We start from the raw sequence: 20,150 nt of genomic DNA, 5'->3' as shown, positions 1-20,150 counted from the left end.
CTGAGACCACAACCTCATCCATAATTTGGCTTTCTCTTGACTTTGGGGATACTTCTAAATTTGGGAGCTCCTCCATCTCCAATGGCTGGGGTTTGTAGTGAAATATGGTAGCAACCATACCTGGGTAAAAACTGCTGTTTGAATTTTAACCCTGCCATTCTGGCTTCTGTGCCTGCTTAAACATAGGGTAGTTACCTCAGCTTCCAGGTGGAGACCTGGAGGCTAAGGCAATTTTCCTGTGCCTGGGACCAGAACTATAGGAGATTGATTCCCACTGACTCATTGATTCCCACTGAGTAACTTTAGGGGTAGAAACTGTAGATAACCTTTAGAGATTAACCGCTGTGCTCTGCTTCTATTTTATCTGCTATTGCAAGATAGGGCCACATTCCAATGTCCAGCAGGATGTGACTGGGAACGACCCTGTGGGCTGACCCCAGCCTTCAGAATTTAGAATTTAGAACAAAGGAAAATTCTTGTGGTTTAGACCTTTAAAAGGACTGCCTACACCTGGAATGGTGCAGTTATGTGGACTCCACCTGCGTGTGGTGCTCTTATGGTTGTCCTGGCCAGTTTTTCAATAAATCCTTGCCTGCTTTTTAATCAATCATCAGCCTCCGGTGGTCTTATTTTGAACCCAGGGTTCGACCCCACAACAGTAGCCGGGATTCCACTTAGAACCACTAAGGAATTTGTGCCTGATGTGCCTTCCACTAGGTTTTAGGGTCCCCAGCACCCCATATGGATTTGGGGGTCCCTTCTGTATCTCCCCAGTCATTCAAGGATTCCCCTCTTTCATCACTAAGAAGCACAAAATTCTGCTGGGGGAAAAATAATCTTAAATACTTTTTTAATAAAGCTTAATTGATGCAGTGTGTTATTGTGGCTAAAGGTGTGTATTGAGTTCGAAGACTGGTGTCACCCTTTACCAATAGTATGTTCCTCCATTTCCTCAATTGTAAAGTGGAGGTACAATATTACCTCCATTGGTTGTTGGAGGATTAAATGGATAAAAATAAACCATTCAGAACTGTTCCTGCAAAGATAAACACTGCCTTGAGTGTTTGCTGTTTTTTGTTAATCCTTACCTGAGGATATTTTTCTTTTGATTTTGGGTGAGAGGGAAAGAGAGAGAGAAACATCAAGGTAATTGGTTGCATCCTGCACCCGCCCTGACCAGAATCAAACCCAGGACCCTTTGGTCTGCAGGCTGGCACTCTATTCACTGAGCCAAACCAGCAAGGGCAAGTGGTTTGCTGTTTTTATTACTAAATGAGATGAGCAATTTGGAAAAATAATGTACTTCCAGATTTTACAAGGGTAGAAATAATTCAGGGATTTTAGTAATACAGGCTGTTCCTTTTATTAATATTTATTAGCAGATTTAATAGTATGTATTACTGGGAGCAAATTTTCAAACATTTTTAGAACAGCTTTATTGACGTATAATGGACATACAGAATCTCACATACTGAAATGTACAATTTCAAAAGTTCTGACATCTGTATACACAAATCAAATTCTCACTTTAATCAAGATGGAGAACACATCCACTACCCTTAAGTTTCTGTGTGCCATTTTGCAATCTCTCCCACCTTTCCCCTAGACAAACATTGATCTGCTTCCTGTCACCATACATTAATCAACTATGTTTAGTATGTTTAATTAGCAATTGATGGTGATATTTATTAAATATTTGAATGATGATAGAAAAAATGCAAGCATATAAAAATGTAGTTTCTATGTTAATTTGAGAGAATATTTGCATCCCTATGTTCACTGCAGCATTATTTACAATAGCCAAGATCTGGAAGCAGCCCAAGTGTCCATCAGCAGGAGAGAGGATAAAAAAGCTGTGGTACATTCACGCGAGGGAACACTACTCAGCCATAAAAAAGGAAACCTTACCCTTTGTGACAGCATTATACTGGAGAGTTTTATGCTAACTGAAAAAGCCAGTCAGAGAAAGACAAGTACCATATGATGCCACTCACATGTGGAATCTAATGAACAAAATGAACTAACAAGCAAAATAGAGACAGACTCATAGACAGAGAGCTGGCAGCTAGGGTGGGGAGGGGGTGTTACAGTAATGAAAAGCTAGGAAAGTTCCTAAGCAAGTGGAATAGGGAAACTGAAACTAGAAAGTTAAACAAAGCCAAACAGTTCACAGCTAGTTTGCAGCAGGACCTTATCTTGAGAACAAAGGCTTAAAACCTCTCCTTACCAACTAAAGAGTGCAGAAAAGCAGAGGGAAGGGCAGGAGAAGGGGAGGAGGAATTTTTTAAAAATATATATATATATTTATATATTTTATTGATTTTTTACAGAGAGGAAGGGAGAGGGATAGAGAGTTAAAAACATCGATGAGAGAGAATCACCGATCAGCTGCCTCTTGCACACCCCCTCCTGGGGATGTGCCCACAACCATGCCCTTGAGTGGAATCAATCCAGGGACACTCTATCCACTGAGCCAAACTGGTTTCAGCGGGGAGGAGGAATCTTAATGTCCTTTCTAGCTAACCAGAGAATGCATAGCATAAATCACCCTGAACTGCTAAGGCAGCAGTTGGGAAGGAGGAATGAAAAAGGTGCAGTTTTTCATCTCACTGTTTAAACAGGAAGGCCGACAGTTTTGGGACTTGTCAAGATAAAATTACTGGGCCTGGCTGGTGTGGCTCAGTGGTTGAGCATCGATCTATGAACTAGGAGGTCACAGTTCAATTCCCAGGTTGTGGGCTCGATCCCCAGTGGAGGGCATGTAGGAGGCAGCCAATTAATGATTCTCTCCTCATTGATGTTTCTATCTCTCTCTTCCTCTCTGAAATAAATAAAAACATATTTTTAAAAAACTGTAATATCTTAGAAAAAAAAAGACAAAATCACCTGGTACTTCTCATAAATTCTAGCAAAGCCATAACAAAATAAAAGGAGAGACCTTAAGAGTTAATCTGTCTCAAGATATCCAGCAGAGGAATTTTAAAACATATAGACAGAAAGTATAAAATATTGAATCCCCACCAGACAGACCATGCTTTTCAGGCTAGCCAAGAAGCCATGTGCACTCTACACCAGTTATAGTTTAAATAGACTTGCTTGCCTTTCTCCTTTTGAAAATAATTTTTTTTTTAATTTCCCTGGCCAGTTTGGCTCAGAAGGGTCCCAGGTTCGATTCCCATCAAGGGCATGTACCTCAGTTGCAAGCTCAATCCCAGCCCAGTTTGGGGTGCATGTGGGAGGCAGCCAATCTATGTGTCTCACATTGATGTTTCTATCTCTGTCTCTCCACCTCTCTTCCACTCTCTCTAAAAAATAAATGGAAAAAATAACGTCAGGTGATGATTAACAAAAAATTAAATGAAATTATATATATTTATTGATTTGAGAGAGGAAAAAAGAGGGTGAGAAAAACATCTGTGTGAGAGCAGGACATCAATCACCTGCTGCCCAAAGCATCCCAACCAGGGGTCAGAACCATAACCTGGGGATGTGCTCTGACGAGGAATCACACCAGCGAACTGACGGGCAGGGGCTGACACTCAGCTGACAGAGCCACACTGGCCAGGCTTGCCTTGCTTCTTTAGTAAGTTTACTTGCTTTGCTTTTTAATAACTTGGCTTTACTACAAAGCAATCATCCCAAGGCCCTTGTTTGAATTCCTCCCGATGAGACTGAAAGAACCAAGGAGCAGCCCTCTCCCTAACTCAGGGGGTGTCCTGGGACAACTTTTTTGGTGTTTCTGGGGTGCCTGTAATGAAGGGACTGAATAAAAAAGAGAAAACACTCATGGACACAAACATCACTATGGTGATTGCTGGGAGGGAGGCGGTGGAGGAGAATACAGGGGGGGTAAATTGTGATGGACAAACCTGAGGTGGGGTGGTGAACACGCAATAGGGTACTAGTACAGATGATGTGTTGTAGAATTGTGCACCTGAAACTGTATTTTTGTTTACCAGTATCACCTCAATAAATTCAATAAAAGGAAAAAAGTTTCTAATAGTAGAAAAAAAAAAACAACAAAAAACAAAACGAAGGAAATTTGGGTGAATTAAAAAATAAAAACTTATGAGAATATTTTCACTGAGAAATAGTTGACTGTGATACCACCTAGAATTAATGGCATTACTAACATCTGTATATGGCTTTCATATTTTTATATTTCATTCATTAGCTTAGTCAACAGGGGTCGGTTGGTTATTTGTGCCAGGGACTGGAAGAGGGTAAACACGGTGGAGATATCATGTAGGCTTGTGCTGTCCCTTTGTCACTAGCTCCATGTGGATATTCAAACCACAATTAAAATTTTAGTTCTACAGTTCCACGAGCTACATCTTATCTCATTTATTATTATTACTAGAGGCCTGGTTCACACGTGGTTTCTCCGCCTGGCGATCAGGGCTGATTGGGGCCAGCAGGCCTGGAGGAGGAACAGCTGGAGGTTGGCCGGCCATGGGAGGTTGGCTGTGGGAGCGCATTAACCACTAGGGGGCAGCTCCTGCATTGACAGTCTGCCCCCTGATGGTCAGTGTGTATCATAGCGACCAGTTGACCAGTCATTGGTCTACCAGTCCCAACCATCATTTAGACTTTTATATATATATACATTTTGATGCACTGTTCCTAGAGGTACTGCAATACCAGGCCAATGTGTGGAATGGACAGAGCAAGCTCCTATTCCATCTCCTAACTCCAAAAATCCATTTAGTAACTGTCCTTGGATAGAGGACATATCGGATATTAAACTGTTAAGAACAGATATACTAAACTTGATCTTAGGCAAAAGGCTGAGAAGCGATTACTAGCTACAGTTTAAGTTCAAAATAGTGCAAATACTGAGATTCCCATCATTGCTGAAAGTTCTATTGAACAGTTGAGATATTTTTAAAAATTTTTATTGATTTTAGAGAGGAAGGGAGGAACATCAATTTTATTGTTTCACTTATTTGTGGACTGGCTTTCACTTCTTTAGTTGACTTTTTAAAAAGTGATTTTTTTTTTATAGAGAAGGGAAAGGGAGAGTTAGAAATACCGATGAGCTGCCTCTTGCACACCCTCTACTGGGGGTGTGTCCACAACCAAAGTACATGCCCTTGACTGGAATTGAACCCAGGACCCTTAAGTCCGCAGGCTGATGCTCTATCCACTGAGCCAAACCGGTTAGGGCTGGTTGACTCTTGTATGTGCCCTGACCAGGGACTGAACCCATAACCTTGTTGTATTGGGGGGGATTCGGGCCTGTGTACACAGAAGGTGGGTAAAATGCAATCATCAGTTTTACAACATTAAAGAACAAATAAACTGATCCCCATATGCACCTTACATGGTCTTTGTACAGCACCTCAATAATAAAAAGGAACATGACAGACAACTGAAGCACTTATGCAACAGGTCTGTTCACTGAGACTCAGGGTAGCGAGCAACGACACTACCTGGGATTTTAAAAATAAAATTTCTAATTTTGTGGGGAAAAAATCTGTTCGCAATCACTTCTCAAGGATCATCTGGCACTGCTGATTAAAACAACTTTTTCCCGGTGGAGATGAAGAGGGGAGGGAGGAGGGAAAGGCCCTCGGTAACGCAGCCTTCCACAACCAGGGCGGGCGCTGGCCGGCTCTCAGGCCAACAGTTTTGGGACTTGTCAAGATAAAATTACTTGTCTGGTCTGGCCTTGGCCGCAACACCAGGTCCCCTCGGCCTGGCCGGGCGGCACCTGCGAGCAATGACCAGGCTGCTGCGCTCAGGTTCCTTCCCGGCCGCACAGGCCCGGCCGCAAGCTCCTCCTCGCGGCGGCCATGGAGCGCCCAGTCCCCGAGTGGTTTCAGGCCGGCGCTCGCAGGTGCCAGCTTCCCGGGGCGCCGGAGGAGAGTTTAGCCCTCGGAGCCGTTGGTTAGACCCGTAGGGCACCGCTGACTCCACCGCAGAGAGGACAAACACTGCTGGACGTGAGCACCCACCCAGCCAGCCGCGCCGGAAGCCCATCAGCCCACTTCCGGCGCGCTTCCAGCTTCCTGGGCGAGACCGGAAGTGGCTTCCAGGCGCTCAGATCCGCAGGGCCGTACATAAAGCAAGATGGCAGCGCTCGCTCCGAAGTGCGCCGTCAGTCTTCATCCTATTTGTAGCGCTTCTCTACCTACCAGGACCTCTCTGTTTCCATCTTCTGCCCTGGTTTGTCTCAGTAAAGCTCTCTCATATTCCAACCTCATTCACCTGTGGCCGAGTACTGGCCGAAGGCTACGTGAGCCGACCTGAGCGCTGTGGGCGCCATCTTGTACGGAAACTGCTGGCCGGCTGGGCGGGGCGAGCGGCCGGGAACCCAGACCGGGCCGCGGGCCGGAGATCGTGGGAGGCTGAGAGGGCGGGCTGGGGGTGGCGGAGGGCGTTGCTGTCCGTCATGTATTTCCGCTTCCTCCCCGCCCGGTCCTATTAGGTTGGCCCGGCTTGTTGTGGGGAGGGTGGGGGAAGGTTGTTTGGAGCTTCGCGCACGGTAAGGTAAACTGAGGCAGAGCTGTGCGGGGGGACCTCTGCGCCCGCCCGTGCCGGAGGTCTGGGGACGGCCTCGGAGCGTTCGCAGGCTGGAGGAGGACGAGAAGGTGGGGCGGGGCTGGGAGTTGGGGGTGGCGCGGGGGTGAGCCCGGGGGTGGCTGGGGGGCGGGCAGGAGCGGCTGAGACGCGGAGGGGTCGGCCCCCAGGCCCTGGAGGGCTGAGGCGTTGAGGTGGCCGGTCGGGCGGAGTTCGCGGCCGTGGGAGGACGGAGAGCGGGGCTTTGCGGCCGGCGTTCTGGTTGGAGCATGTCCTTGGCCTTTGTTTCCCTTGCAGGTCCCCAGAGACTTAGCCGCAGCCTCTGCTCGGGCCCAGCCGTCTGTCCCCAGCTGCCACCCCGGCCCGGTGGCGCCTGCCTCCGCCCTCCCGAATGCTGTGCCTCCTCGCAGGCCTCGGCCCAGGATCCAGGCCCCCCCTGCTCCCTGCCCCGGAGCAGCCGCGGCCCGTGGCCGGGAGGGGAGCACCGTGCCGCCCGGGCTGTGGCTGCGGGAACCCCGCTGACGGCTGGAATCTCGGCCTCCGACCCAGTGCGAGGCCTTCCTGCGCCCCCTTCACCGGCCTCTGAGGAGAGACCCCTCTTGCCACCCGGAGCCCAGGAAGCCTCAAGCTGGGGCCCTGGTCCCAGCATGTCAGCCCTCTCCTGTGTATAGGGCTGTGCCCGCGCCCTGTCAGCATGGCCGAGCTCAGGCCGGTTCCGGGCGGGCGGGAGACCCCGCAGGGGGAGCTGCGGCCGGAGGTGGTGGAGGATGAAGTCCCTCGGAGCCCAGTCGCGGAGGAGCCCCGCGGGGATGGAAGTAACAGCAGTGAAGCCAAGCTATTTCCAGGGGAGGAGGAAGAGCTGGATCCCAGAATACAGGTGAGGGGGCCCATGGGGAGGTCAGGAGTGCCAGCCTTCCCGAAGAGCTGGCAGATGGGGGCACGGGGGCAGGGAAGGAAAGCAAGCTTGTCAACAAAACAGTGCAACAAACTGAGGAGAGCAGAAAGATCAGCTTGTGACGGGAGTGCCCAGAAAGGCCACCGAATGCCTGGGGTGGTTGCTGAAGCCTCATTGGAGAAGGGGAGGGACATGGAGGAGGCACACTTCCGGTCAGTGTCCAGCAGAGTTGTTCTTTCCAGATAAGCAGCAGGGCTGTGAGCTGAGATTGGTGTGGCGGGGACTGAGATTGAGGCAATCTCACCTTCCCATCAGTGCCTCCCAGGGATGTCCACTTCTGTAAAGGGTGAGCCCTTTCGTGTGTTACAGAGGTGGCGTCCGGTTTAGGCCTCTGAGGACGTCTGATATGTGTTGGTCGTGGTCAGCCCTCAGTGATACAGATGCCCAGCTTAAGGGTGCCGTGGCTATCGAGTGTGTAGGGAGCTGATTTGTCCCCATGGAGCCCGTGCAGGCTGGTTGTCGGCTGGCACTCTTCGTGGAGGAGGCCTGCAGTGGTGGGGAGGGCAGGGCGGGCAGGCCCGAGGCTGGATGGCGGTGACTCCAGGCAGCGGTGGGAAAGCTGCTTGGGCAGGGGAGAGTCAGCACGTTTCTGTGTTTGAGGCTGAGTCTGCCCTTCAGTTCATAGCATCGTCCAGGTTCTGGTGTGCAGGTGACTCAGTCTGTGTAGGTGAGCTTCCTGGGCTTCTCTGTCAACAAACCTTCAGTAATTACTCTGGCGAGTCCGCAGGAAATCCGTGCTGGTCCCAGAAGCCTCCCTGCCCTCTGGGTGGGGTTCCCGGTGGTGTCGCTGCTCACAGTGAGGCAGTGGTGTGTCAGACATTCCTGCTGGTGCACGGGTATTGCATTGAAATCAGCTCAAATTCTGTGGTTAATTTAGGTTTGTCCTCCACTGAGGAAACAAGTTGTAGTGAAAAGCATTTCGGACTGAGGTGCAAGCAGCCTTCCTTCTGACTGATGATTTGTGATTTTCATGCAACTTATGTAACCTCTGCAAGCCTCAGATTCTTCATCTGTAAAGTGAGGACTGCCTGCGCTGACAGAGTCTGTGAGTCTGTTCTTTCACAGTCTTTAGTCTGTTGGTGAGTGTGAGGTGGTGCTTTGGGAGAGATCCCTGTGCACGCTGGGCAGGAAGGCCACGTGACGTGCTGCAGCGTTCCCGGCCCTGCTTCCAAAGAGAATCCAGCAGTTTCTCCTGCAGTCCCTCTGCTCCTGCATTGCCCGGTGTCCCCACAGCCACTCCCATGCTTCACGTCCATTCACATAGCCTGCTTAGATCCATTATAATGAAGTGAAAATGGAAGGTACAGTTCCTCAGGCGCTATTGGCAGTGCAGAACTAGGACCTTGTGTCAGGGGCAGTTCCATTGGACGGGACAGAATGTGATGGTTTGAGGACACTGGGCACGTGTGATACCCCTGGTCTCCCGTGGGCCCACCGTGACTCGCCAGAGCCGGAGTTGCGTTGTGGGTTATGTGAGAAGGAAAAGTCTCCTTGCTCAGGTTGGCCCCACGCCGGGCCAGTGTCCTGGCCTCGTGGGGATTCAGCCCTTGTCGTGTGGGAGGCAGGCTGTGGGAGGGACCCCTGGAGCAGCAGCCGGCATTCAGCCTGTGGACTTGGGCTCTTCTGTGTGCGGATGAGAGGGGCGTGTGCCTTTCTGGGCCCCGTCAGTGTTGACAGTGCACAGTCTGTTCTCCTTACGGTGTGCGTCAGCGTTCTAAGTGGATTGTTAGTACTCAGCGGGCCTGTACCCACAGATCCATCAGCGGCCTCCGGGGAGCTGTGAGAGCCGCCATCGGAGCTGTGCGCAGACACGGCATCCTCCTGGCCTGTGGCGGGAGAAGTGGTTCGAAGATAGGCAGGGACCCTGTTCTAGTGTTTTCTGGGTCTTTGGGTGAGGCTCTTTGCGATGTCGGGACGGGTTTCTTGGCAGGCAGGCAGCATGCCCGTGACCCCGTGGTCTGGTGGGATGGCCTGGGAGTTGGACGGAAGCCAGCTTCAGGCCTACAGGAAGTATGCTGTTCTCCTGGGAAGGCCGCTGTCTGTACCCGTGTCTTGACCTCAGCGTAGTTCTCTAGGCCTCCAAACTGGTCTCGTCCGGGCCTGGTCTCCTCCCTGGTGACTTTCTCAGCCTCTGTGTTGGGCACATCTTTCCTGGGCGAGTGGATACATTCACTCAGACTCTCGGGTGACTTTGCAGCCACTGCCTCTTCATCTGAAATGTGGTTTGGCTTGCGGACAGCTTTAATTCCCTTATTTCTGAGACCTGGGCCGTGCATCGCCCTGGCCCCACCCGTTGACCGTGGCTTAGTGTTTTAATAGCCGGCACAGGCGGACAGGCATGTTGGCAGCCTGAGCAGTCAGGCCTCTGCCACAGTGGCCTGGCATCCTGGGAATGCACTGTGTGTCCAGGAAGGTCACCCTCCCTTCTGGCCGCAGGCTCACTGATGGGCAGTGTTCGCTGACTCAGACCTCATCTTCCTGGAGTTCTGTGTCAGCAGCCTCCAGGAGGCCCCAGTGGGACAGGCCACATGGAAGGTGTTGCCAGCTGCCCCCCCTGCTCCGTGTTCCTCAGCTTCCATTCCGGCCTGGCTGCCCCCCCTGCTTGCCCACCCTGCCCTCCCGCCTGTTAGGACGAGCTTTGTGATGAGGGGCAGACCTCATCCTACAGAAGGCTTAATTGCTGGAGCTGCTGTGCTGATGCAGATTCCTACCTTTTAATCTCGCCAATACCAAACCCTGCCTGTCCCTTTTCCAGTGGGTGTGACTTCCGTAGAACCCTCTGCTCTGATGACCTTGTCCGGCTGGGAGCACTGTGGGCTGTGAACCCACGGGAGCAGTGCAGGTGGCCTGCACCCTCCTTCCCCCAAATCAGCACTTGCTGCTCTCCTGAGGCCTGTCCTTTGCCCACCAGGGCCGTGGCTTTCTAAGGTGCTGCTGTTCCTGTCTTCTCTGAGGTTCCCGTCAGGCACATCCTTAGTGTGAGGGTCGTCACAGTAGCAGGACAGCCAGATCACAGGGTGGGTCCAGGATCCGGTTACGGCCAGATGCACATCTCACTGTTTCCTCTTTTTCTTTTCTTTTTGTTAGTCCTCACTTGAGTATATTTTCTTCCCCATTGATTTTTAGAGAGAGTTGAAGCAGGGGAGAGAGAGACAGACAGACAGACAGACAGACAGATGTGAGAGAGCCATATTGATTGATTGCCTCCTGCACATGCCCCATCTGCCCTGACTTTGGACCAGGAATGGAACTTGCAACCCAGTTATGTGCCCTTGACTGGGAATTAAACCTGTGAACCTTCGGTACAAGAGCCGAGGTTCAAACCACTGAGCAACACTGGCCAGGGCCCCACCTCATTGTTCTTGTCTCAGAGTCTGAAGCCATCGTGGGCTGGGTCACACACAGGAGCTGGGCCCATGGGAGCGGTGGCCTCTCGTCCTGCAGGAATGACCTCTTCTGAGGTCCGTCGGGGCGCTCCCTTCTTTTGCAGTGAAGTCCTTGTTGGGAAGGCAGTGAAACAACTTGTGCTTCCTTCGGCCTCCCTGCGGTCCCTGTGTCGGCTGTCTGTGGTTCCAGACTGTCTTGTCTTATGGACACTGGGTTGTGACTAACCAGGTGGCCATGTGCACCAGTTTCTAGACCCACACTGCCCAGTACGGGAGCCAAGTGCTGCTGGCCAGGCTGAGATGTGCCTGAGGATTGAATGAATGTGAATATTTCACAGGCATCGTCCAAAGTATAAAAGTGTTGTAAATACTTTATGTTGATAACATAATTGAAATTATAATTTCTTGGGCATGTAGGGTTAAGTGAAAAGTTACAGTTTCATCTGTTCAGTTTTGCTTTTTCTAAAATGTGGCTACTAGATATGTGAGACACACACTGTGCTTCTGTTGGACAGCTTTGTTCAGTCCAGTTCAGAGTCAGGTTTGAGGCCCTCTTAGAGGCAGGGAAACTGCTTTAATATCTTTGTTCTTGGTTCTGTGTGTCTTCCTTTACTGTAATACGGCATGTAACTTGGTTTCCTGGGTTCTTACTTGCAGACTCAGATCTCGGGGTGAGGAGGTGTGTAGAAATAAAAGGGCCACGGGGATCATACACTGAACTGTCGAAAGGGCTGACTGAGGCGAGTGCGAGGTGGCAGTGGCAGTGACCTCTGGCCACGTTAGGCCCGGTCGGGGCACGGGCAGCAGGCAGACGGTGAGTCCAGCTGGCTGCCGCAGGCTCCTGGAGTGAGTCCCTGAGCCGAGTGCAGGCGTCTTCCGGGCACGGCTGCTCCTCAGGAGGGTCCTTGACTTGTTGGGCCGTAGGGACTCTGCCCAGAGAGGGGGGTGGAAACTGGAGCAGCGCTCCTCCCTGCTCTCTCCCCCAGATGGTCCCGGGTCCAGTGAGGCTCTTCCTTTCTCCCACAGGATCTCCTGTGTGGGGACTTGGGGTCACTGTCACTCTACTCCCAAGCTGGTTTGTGGCCTCTTGAACCCGGTGTTCTTCCCTCTTTGGCCTCATTTGTCCATCAGGCCCTCATAACTCCGCAGCCTGCATTCCCCTGGCCTGTCCCTTCCTCCCCAGCGGATTACTGCAGACTGCTTCCACCATGGTCTGCCTGGGCCCCCCACTCGTTTCTTACGTGGCTCAGGCCTTCCCAACCACAGCCAGCTAGTGCCAAGCTCTGAGCCCCGACCTCCCCTCTGCCCTGACCTCACTGGCTTCTCATCTGAGCATTGCCTCCTGGGCACCTTTCTGTGCATCAATCAAGGCCCAGTCTTGTGACTGGGTCAGGTGTTCAGGGCAGCCTGCCCCAGCCTCGTGCTGCCCAGGTAGGTGACTCTGCTGCCCCACCCCTCCCATGACTCCTCACACCATGGGGGCCTGTTGCTTACTTGCTGGGCCATAAGCTGCCACCTTTCTGAGTCCTGAATTCTTGGGCCTCATGTGCTAAGCTGGGATAAGTGTGCGGTAAATGTGCTGAGCGAGTGGCTCAGGGAGGAGGAGACTCCTGGCTGGGGTTTGAGGAGGAGCTGGTACAGACTGAGAGAGCGCCCAGGCTGCTGCCACTTTCCTGTGTGCATGAGTGTTCGTCTCCAAACTTTAAAGTGAGGGCTTACTCCCTGACACAGGTAAGTGTGAGATAATAGTAGATTGTGGATTAGGTCTCTGATAAGGAGGAGCAGTGTCTCCCTGCACTTCTTCCCTCCCCTGGTTTGGTGGGTTTTCATCCCAGCATGCACTCCTGCCCACCCAGCCACGGAGGCCCCTCCTTTCCCCTGTCTAACTCTGCCCCTGTCCGCGGCAGGAGGAGCTGGAGCACCTGAACCAGGCCAGCGAGGAGATCAACCAGGTGGAGCTACAGCTGGACGTGAGTACCTGCCCCGGGTGTCTCCACGTGTCCCCTGGTCAGCACAGTGGCAGGGGAAGGGCGACCCAGGAAACGAGGGACTGGGACCCACACAATTATTCGTCTGCCCACACACCTGTCCCTTTGGCAGGAGGCCAGAACCACCTATCGGAGGATCCTGCAGGAGTCGGCGAGGAAGCTTAACACGCAGGGCTCCCACTTGGGGAGCTGCATCGAGAAGGCCCGGCCCTACTATGAGGCTCGGCGGCAAGCTAAGGAGGTACAGCCCCCTGACCCTCCGTCTGGGAGGGCCGTGCACCGATCCTGGCCCAGGCTGCTTCCTCTGTGTATGGTGGGAGACAGGTCACCTTTTCTCTTACTCTCTTCCTTCTGGTTCATGCCTCTCTTTTTTGCTTACCCTCCACTTTTTTACCCTTCTTCCTCCCTTTTGTTTATACAGATAATGTGGGTTCACTATTAGGAAACTATAATGTAACAGTAAAACAAACAAAACGAAAATTGCCCTAAATCCTACTTGATTTGCTTTGGTCAAGTATGGTGCGATGGCAGAGCCAATGGCAGTGCCCAAGAGGCGGGCATGGCATGCAGGGTTACATGAGAAGCACCCGGGTTGGTCAGGAGGCTGAGGGCAGGAGAAGAAAACTTGGCCCATGGCCTTTCTGCTGTTTTTTGTGGTCAGGAATGAGGCAGGGTAGGCAGCTCTGGCTAACCCAGGGTGGGAGGATGGTGTGAGTATAGGGGAGGGCGCTGTGCGCTGTGCGCTGTGCGCTGTGCGCTGTGCGCTGTGCGCTGTGCGCTGTGCGCTGTGCGCTGTGCGCTGTGCGCTGTGCGCTGTGCGCTGTGCGCTGTGGTGGGACCTAGTTGTCTGGTACTTGGTCCTGGGTAACTTAGGGCAGAGGCAATATTGGCTGGTATGGATGTGGAAGGGTCAGTTACAGGAGGTGGTGGGTGTTGGGTTGGCTGGTTTGCATGTGAAAGGTGTGCTCACAAGGGAGTTTACTATCTCAGGAATTAACTAGCTTTGGGAGGGCCGGTAAGGATCCCGGGATGTCAAAGCATCATAAAATATAGGCAATAAAAAGTGTGGTTAACTTTTTGCATACCTTGTGCCAAATGTATTATACAATACTAGAGGCCTAGTGCATGAATTCATGCACAGGTGGGTCCCTCTGTCTGGCCGGCAGCCAGGACCAATCTGGGCTGTCTTGTCCAGTCCTGATCAGGGCTGATTGGGGCACCTTACTGTGGGAAAGGACCATGGGCGGTTGACTATGGGAGCGCACTGACCACCAGGGGGCAGCTTCTGTGTTGAGCATTTCCCCCATGGTGGTCAGTGCGCATCATAGTAATGGTCGCTTAGGTGAGATAAATATATATATATATATATATATATATATATATGCGCTGTTTTTATTTCTTTATTTTACTTACATTATGACATAGTTCCATGTCAATAAATATACATCCATCCATCATTTTTAAGGGCTGCTGACTATTTCCTTATATGAGAGAGACATACTATATTTACTATATAAATATTCCCTGGGACTGAAGGCTTGTCTCTAGTGTTTTGTTTGGTCAGCATGACTGTGATGACTATTTCTCAGCACTTGTCAGATTATTTCCTTCACCTTCCCTGCTGGGCTGAGTTGATGTGATGGTCTTGGGTGGGCTTTCTTTCTGTGAGACTGATCCACGTCGCTCACTCCCTTGCAACTACCAAGGGTGGACTTCTCTGTTCTCCGTAGGGCAGAAGGCCAGCGGGCTCTCAAACTGCCCGGTCGGTCTCAGCTCACCCTCCACTGGCAGCATCATGCTTTCCCATCTTCTCTCAGGCCGTAGCCTTACAAAACACTCTTTGTAGATGCTGCATTTATCCTTAGCGCAGTGTGAGAGTGAGGCGTTGCGGTGGGCTGTCCTCCTCTTGTCCTCACCCGGGACATGTCTCCACAGTGGACTGATGGCCTTCTCCCCGCAGGCCCAGCAGGAGACGCAGAAGGCAGCCTTACGATACGAGCGGGCTGTGAGCATGCACAACGCTGCCCGGGAGATGGTGTTTGTGGCCGAGCAGGGCGTCATGGCTGACAAGAACCGGCTGGACCCTACATGGCAGGAGATGCTCAACCACGCCACCTGCAAGGTGCGCCCGGCGGTTCCAGCAGGCCCCCCCCTCGGTGCCCATGCTCTCTTTGCTGTCTCTATCCATCACCCTCCTCACCCTCTCTCTTCCGCTGCAGCCTTCCCTCAGCTTAACTGTTTCCGACAAGCCTGTTTCTTGCCCTGCCCTGTTTGGCCCAGTGCTTTTTATATACATCTCCTCTGGAAGCAGATTGTGTGGCCCTTTGCCTCCAGGTTTGGCACTAACCCAAACAGTTCATCCCTACTGGATACTCTCGATTGAACACCCACATTTTGTTATGTTTAGCTGTGACCCCTTCTGCTTTCAGAATATTCTTTCTTGCTTTTAAGCTCCGCCACTGTACTTTGATATTTAAAATGGAATTTGTGTATCATTTCCAAGCTCCCTGAAGGGGACTGAGGAGAGGGAGGTCCGCTGGCATCAGCCACCTTCACCGTGTAAAGGGCAGTGTCTCAGCCACTCCGGCTGCTGTAACAACACACACTGAGGCCTGGGCAGCAGAATTTCGCCAGCTCTGGAGTTTGGCAAGTCCAGCATCGCACAGGCAGACCTGGTGTTTGTGAGGGCCCCTTCCAGTTCCCAGTCCGCCCTCTTCCACCGTCCTCACACGGCACAAGGGGCGAGGGAGCTCTCCAGAGCCCTTTTGTAAGGGCACTGATCGCGCCCAGGACGCTCTCACCTCGCAGGGCTGCCTCCCAAACCTGCAGAGTAGTGGTTAGGACTCAGCATGTGAACTCTGGGGGGTCGCAGACATTTATCTCGAGCAGCAGGTGTGAGCTCCTGAGGGGTGCTCATGCCTCAGGTCCTTTGAGGACGCCTCAGGCCAGGCCCCCGCCCCGCATAGCCGGAGCTCCCGCAGGAGAGCGGCATGCGGAGGGCGACAGCCCAGTGTGCACCTGCCCAGTGTGGGGCAAGGTTGGCCCTGGCCTTGGTGCACACGCTGGCAGGAGCCTTTGCCTACTCCCTTTTGGGGCGTGAGAATGTGGAGAACCCAGTGCAGAGCTTGGCTGCCCTCACTGGGGCTCCTCTGGTCCCCCAGCTCCCCCCCAGCACTGAGGGCTCCCTGAGGCGATGGCTGTAGAAGATGCGCCCAGACAGGCGTTCCTGGCAGGCTCACAGGTGGTCCTTAGGGCCCTGGCACCCTCCCAGCAGCAGCAAACCTGAGTGGCAGTAGTGCAGGCAGCAGTAGGCAGGTGCGAGGACCCACTGCTCTCCTTTTGTCTCAGGAAATCCCTCTCTCCAGGCCCCTCAGACAGTGGGGCTCCCCGGGTGACATTTGGAGTGCCAGCCTGGGGTGAACGGCCGGGGTCGGAGCATGTCCCCCAGCTTAGTGATGTCTGTCATCTGCACTGTATGGGCCAGGTGAACGAGGCAGAGGAGGAACGGCTTCGTGGCGAGCGGGAGCACCAGCGGGTAACGCGGCTGTGCCAGCAGGCTGAAGCTCGGGTGCAGGCCCTGCAGAAGACCCTCCGGCGGGCCATTGGCAAGAGCCGCCCCTACTTTGAGCTCAAGGCCCAGTTCAGCCAGATCCTGGAGGTAGCTGCGGGGAGGGGGGAGGGGAGAGAGGGTGGGCATGGCAAGTGAGAGCAAGGAGACAGTGTGGGATCAACTAGGTGGGACAGGGTGGTGCCTGGCTCAGAATGACCTCCAGGAAGTGGGAGGTGGAGCTGGGGGTGGGTGCTGGCAGGGTCTGGAGTTGTAGGGAGATAAACAAGAAAAAGCGAGAATCGGGAGAGGAGAAGGATCGGGTGGGTTTGGGGCAGGGTGGGGCTGCCCAGTGGGACCTAAGGGAACTGGGAGCTTGCAGCTGTGAGGAGTTGCCAACTGGGTTATGCCCTCTGTCCCTTCCTCCCGCAGGAGCACAAGGCCAAGGTGACAGAGCTGGAGCAGCAGGTTGCTCAGGCCAAGACTCGCTACTCAGTGGCCCTGCGCAACCTGGAGCAGATCAGTGAGCAGATCCACGCGCGCCGCAGGGGCCTGCCCCCTCACCCGCCTGGCCCTCGGCGCTCCTCCCCTGTGGGCGCTGAGGCCAGGCCCCAGGAGGAGGAGGAGGACGGAGACAGTGGGATCATTGAGGGGGCTGAGGGCGAGGCCCCGGAAGAGGGCTGCAGCCTGGGGCTCGGTCCTGCCCCTGATGGGGACACAGCCAGCCTGCTGAGCCTGCGCACCGTGGCCTCGGACCTGCAGAAGTGTGACTCCGTGGAGCACCTGCGGGGCCTCTCGGACCACGCCAGCCTGGACGGCCAGGAGCTGGGCACCTGGAGCGGGGGCCGTGGGGGCCGCCACCAGCGCAGCATCAGTCTGTAGCCCGGCTTAGGGTCTGCGTGGCCCTTACCCTGCGAGCTCCGTCCTGGGGCCCTTGCTTCCCCTGGAGGCCGGTTGGCTGTGTCTGATTCTGTCATTTGTCGTTCTCCCCCCTCCCCAGTGTTACAGGTGACAGCTCTTTGCCTTACTCCCCAGAAGGCTTACCTCTGGCTCTCACGGTCTGTCCATTCTCTCTGCTGGCCTCTTTCTAACTTCTTTCCTCTGCCTGGCTTTTCCCTCAGGGACTTGGTCTGGGAAGCACAGGGAAGCCCATCACACAAGGTGGATGTGGACCTGAATCTCGGCCCGCAGCCTGAGTGAGTGGACAGGTGTTCCTCCCGTTTCCTTCTGATGAGGGGCCAGAGGGGTGTGGAGGAGCCCTCCTGGCAGCTGGCCCCATGCTCTGCCAGCCCGCCTGGGTGTCACCTGTAAGATGTACGGGGGGCTGTGCACCTCAGAGACACATCCCGTCCCTTCGGCACTCCCTCCCTCCGCATGGCCTGCGCCGCTCTGCTCTGGGTGCCGGTGTCAGGAAGGCGGAACCAACCTGCTGTCGGCACAGGGGCATTGCTGCCTCCACGCGGGCTCCCAGTGCATGGTGTCCCCCAGGAGAGCTGGGCCCTGAACATTGCCAAGGTGCTCTGGGTCTCTGGTGGGGTCCATGTTGGGGTAGAGATGTTTGAGGTCCTGACGTTAAGGCCTTTGCCATCCCTGTTGCGGAGTGAGGTTTACCTTTGGAGGATTTTGAGCTGGATCTCGGCCTGTTCCTGCAGGACGGAGCTGGGGAATCTGGTGCTCCTTCCCCAGCAGTGCCATACCTACTCCAGGGTCCCTGGGGAGTGCGGGAGTGTGGCTGCCCTCGCTGGGGAGGGCCTCCCTCCACAGGAGCGGCTGCAGGTGTTTGGAGGTGCTGCCAAGCGGAGTGTGTTGCGGGGAGGTGGGGAGGCCTCGCCAGGACGGGTGCCTTGGGAAGACGGCCTTCCTGTCCCACCCTAGGAGGGCGAGAGCTGGGCTGGGGAGCAGGGCTGCACCGAGGCCTGTGCGCTCTTGCCATTGACTGGGAGCCGTGGGCCTTCACTGGACGGCATGGTCACAATGAGAGCCTCTGGGTTTGAGGTGGCCATGGTGAAGGGGAACGGGAAGGTGGCCGTGTGTGTGCATGTGCTGGTGTGCGTGGGGGAAGGTCTGCCCTGACTTTATTTAAATAAAATAGTTTATGTAACAGTAATGGTTACTACCCCTGTGTGGAAGGGGAAGTGGGGTGTTGAGCAGCATGATGGGGGCCTCTTTTGACGGGATGGTCCGGGAAGCCCCTGGGAGGTGAAGAGGAGTTGGATCTGAGATTTAACCAGGCCAAGAGCGGAGGGAAGGCTTAGAGCAACGTGGCTGGGTAAGTGCACAGGGCAGTTCCCATCCCACCGGGGTGCAGGTCAGAGGGGGGTAGCACCACAGCTGCCTTTTTCCAGATGAGACAACAGGTACAGTCTCCCGTCCCCCCCACCCCCCCATTCCTGGAGTGATTTCCCAGCTACTTTGGGGGGTCCATAGGAGTGCCACTCCTGGATTGGAGTGAGCATGAAGGAAGGGCTGCAGGATTTAGCAAATATGCAGGCTGCCCAATTAGATTTGGATTTCAGATAGTGAGTGCTTTTTTGCCCCAATGTTTAGGTCATAACGTAGTTATTTGTGGTCTACCTGAAACTAAAAGTTTAACACAAAAGGAGACCCCCAAATCAAGGTTTGACTTGTGGTCCAGGCCCTCCTGTGGACCCTAGCCTGTGAGCATGTGGCATCAGGTGGAGAAGGGCTGAGAGCTTCAGGAGCATGACACAGACAAAGGCTTTGGATGAGTCCAGTCAGGGATGCACCTGTGTTTACACCCAGGTGAAGAGGGGTCAGCCAAAGCGATGAAGAAGGTACTGCTGGGAGGGTCAGAGACCCTGGAAAGCTGGTGAGAAGTGAGATCTAAACACTTTAAAAAAATATATTCATTTTTTACAGCGAGGAAGGAAGAGGGAGAGAGAGTTAGAAACATCAATGAGAGAGAAACACCGATCAGCTGCCTCTTGCACACTCCCTACTGGGGACGTGCCTGAAACCAAGGTGCATGCCCTTAACCAGAATTGAACCTGGGACCCTTCAGTCCACAGGCCGATGCTCTATCCACTGAGCCAAACCGGTTTTGGCGTGGCTTGTTTTTATTGAGAAACAAGGAAAGTATAAGGCAGATGGGTGCCACGCTATTTCCTTTGTCACTAGGAAAGCTGCTGTGAGCGTATGGCCTCTGTCCCTGGGCAGGTGAGCTTTCTGAGATGACACCGGGTCATCCTCCCGTCCCCGGCCCCTGGCAGTGTGGACCTGTAGTCTCATCTGGTGTGAAGGAGCCCGGGGAAGGGCTGGCTGGGCCCACCCCGTTCCTTGCAGAATCACCTGTCAGGTAAGGTAGGAGTGAGGAGAGACCAGGAGGGTTAGAGCTGACAATGCTTTCTCCAGGGAATAAAACGGCCACAGCCTGGTCCCGACAACAGTGGCAGCACCACCAGGCATGTCCGTGCGAGGAGTATGCATTGACCCACTTTCCTCCCACGGGGGTGTGTGGGGTAGAACCAAGCTGCCTTGTCCCAGATGAGACAACAGGTGCAGGGGAAGCGCCCCGTCTGCTCCAGCTTCATGAAAGGAAATGGAGGAAGTTGGATTTTTTTTTTTTTTTTTAAATCCTCACACGAGGCTGTGTTTTTATTGATTTGAGAGAGAGGAAAGAAGAAACATCGAAGTGAGACAAAAACAAATTGGTTGCCTCCTGAATGTGCTCTGACCAGAGATCAAACCTGCAACCCAGGTACTAGTGTGTGCTGTGACCAGGAATTGAACCT

General features: G+C 53.5%; 1 protein-coding gene across 1 annotated transcript; it reads left to right on the top strand.

The window, feature by feature from the left end:
• The first annotated feature begins 6,336 nt into the window (after nt 1-6,336).
• SH3BP5L (SH3 binding domain protein 5 like) lies at nt 6,337-18,697 on the top strand. The gene is made up of 7 exons (XM_084885192.1): nt 6,337-6,593; nt 6,820-7,399; nt 12,771-12,833; nt 12,964-13,092; nt 14,812-14,973; nt 16,336-16,509; nt 16,831-18,697. Exons 2-7 carry the CDS (start codon nt 7,217-7,219, stop codon nt 17,278-17,280), a joined length of 1,161 nt encoding a protein of 386 aa, XP_084741318.1. The 5' UTR covers nt 6,337-6,593; nt 6,820-7,216; the 3' UTR covers nt 17,281-18,697.
• The last annotated feature ends 1,453 nt before the right edge of the window (nt 18,698-20,150 follow it).

The sequence above is a fragment of the Pipistrellus hanaki genome (assembly GCF_964339955.1).
Source record: "Pipistrellus hanaki genome assembly, chromosome: 5".
Lineage (NCBI taxonomy): Eukaryota > Metazoa > Chordata > Mammalia > Chiroptera > Vespertilionidae > Pipistrellus > Pipistrellus hanaki.
The sequence above is the reverse complement of the archived record's forward strand: the minus strand, read 5'-3'. Positions and strand labels throughout refer to the sequence as shown.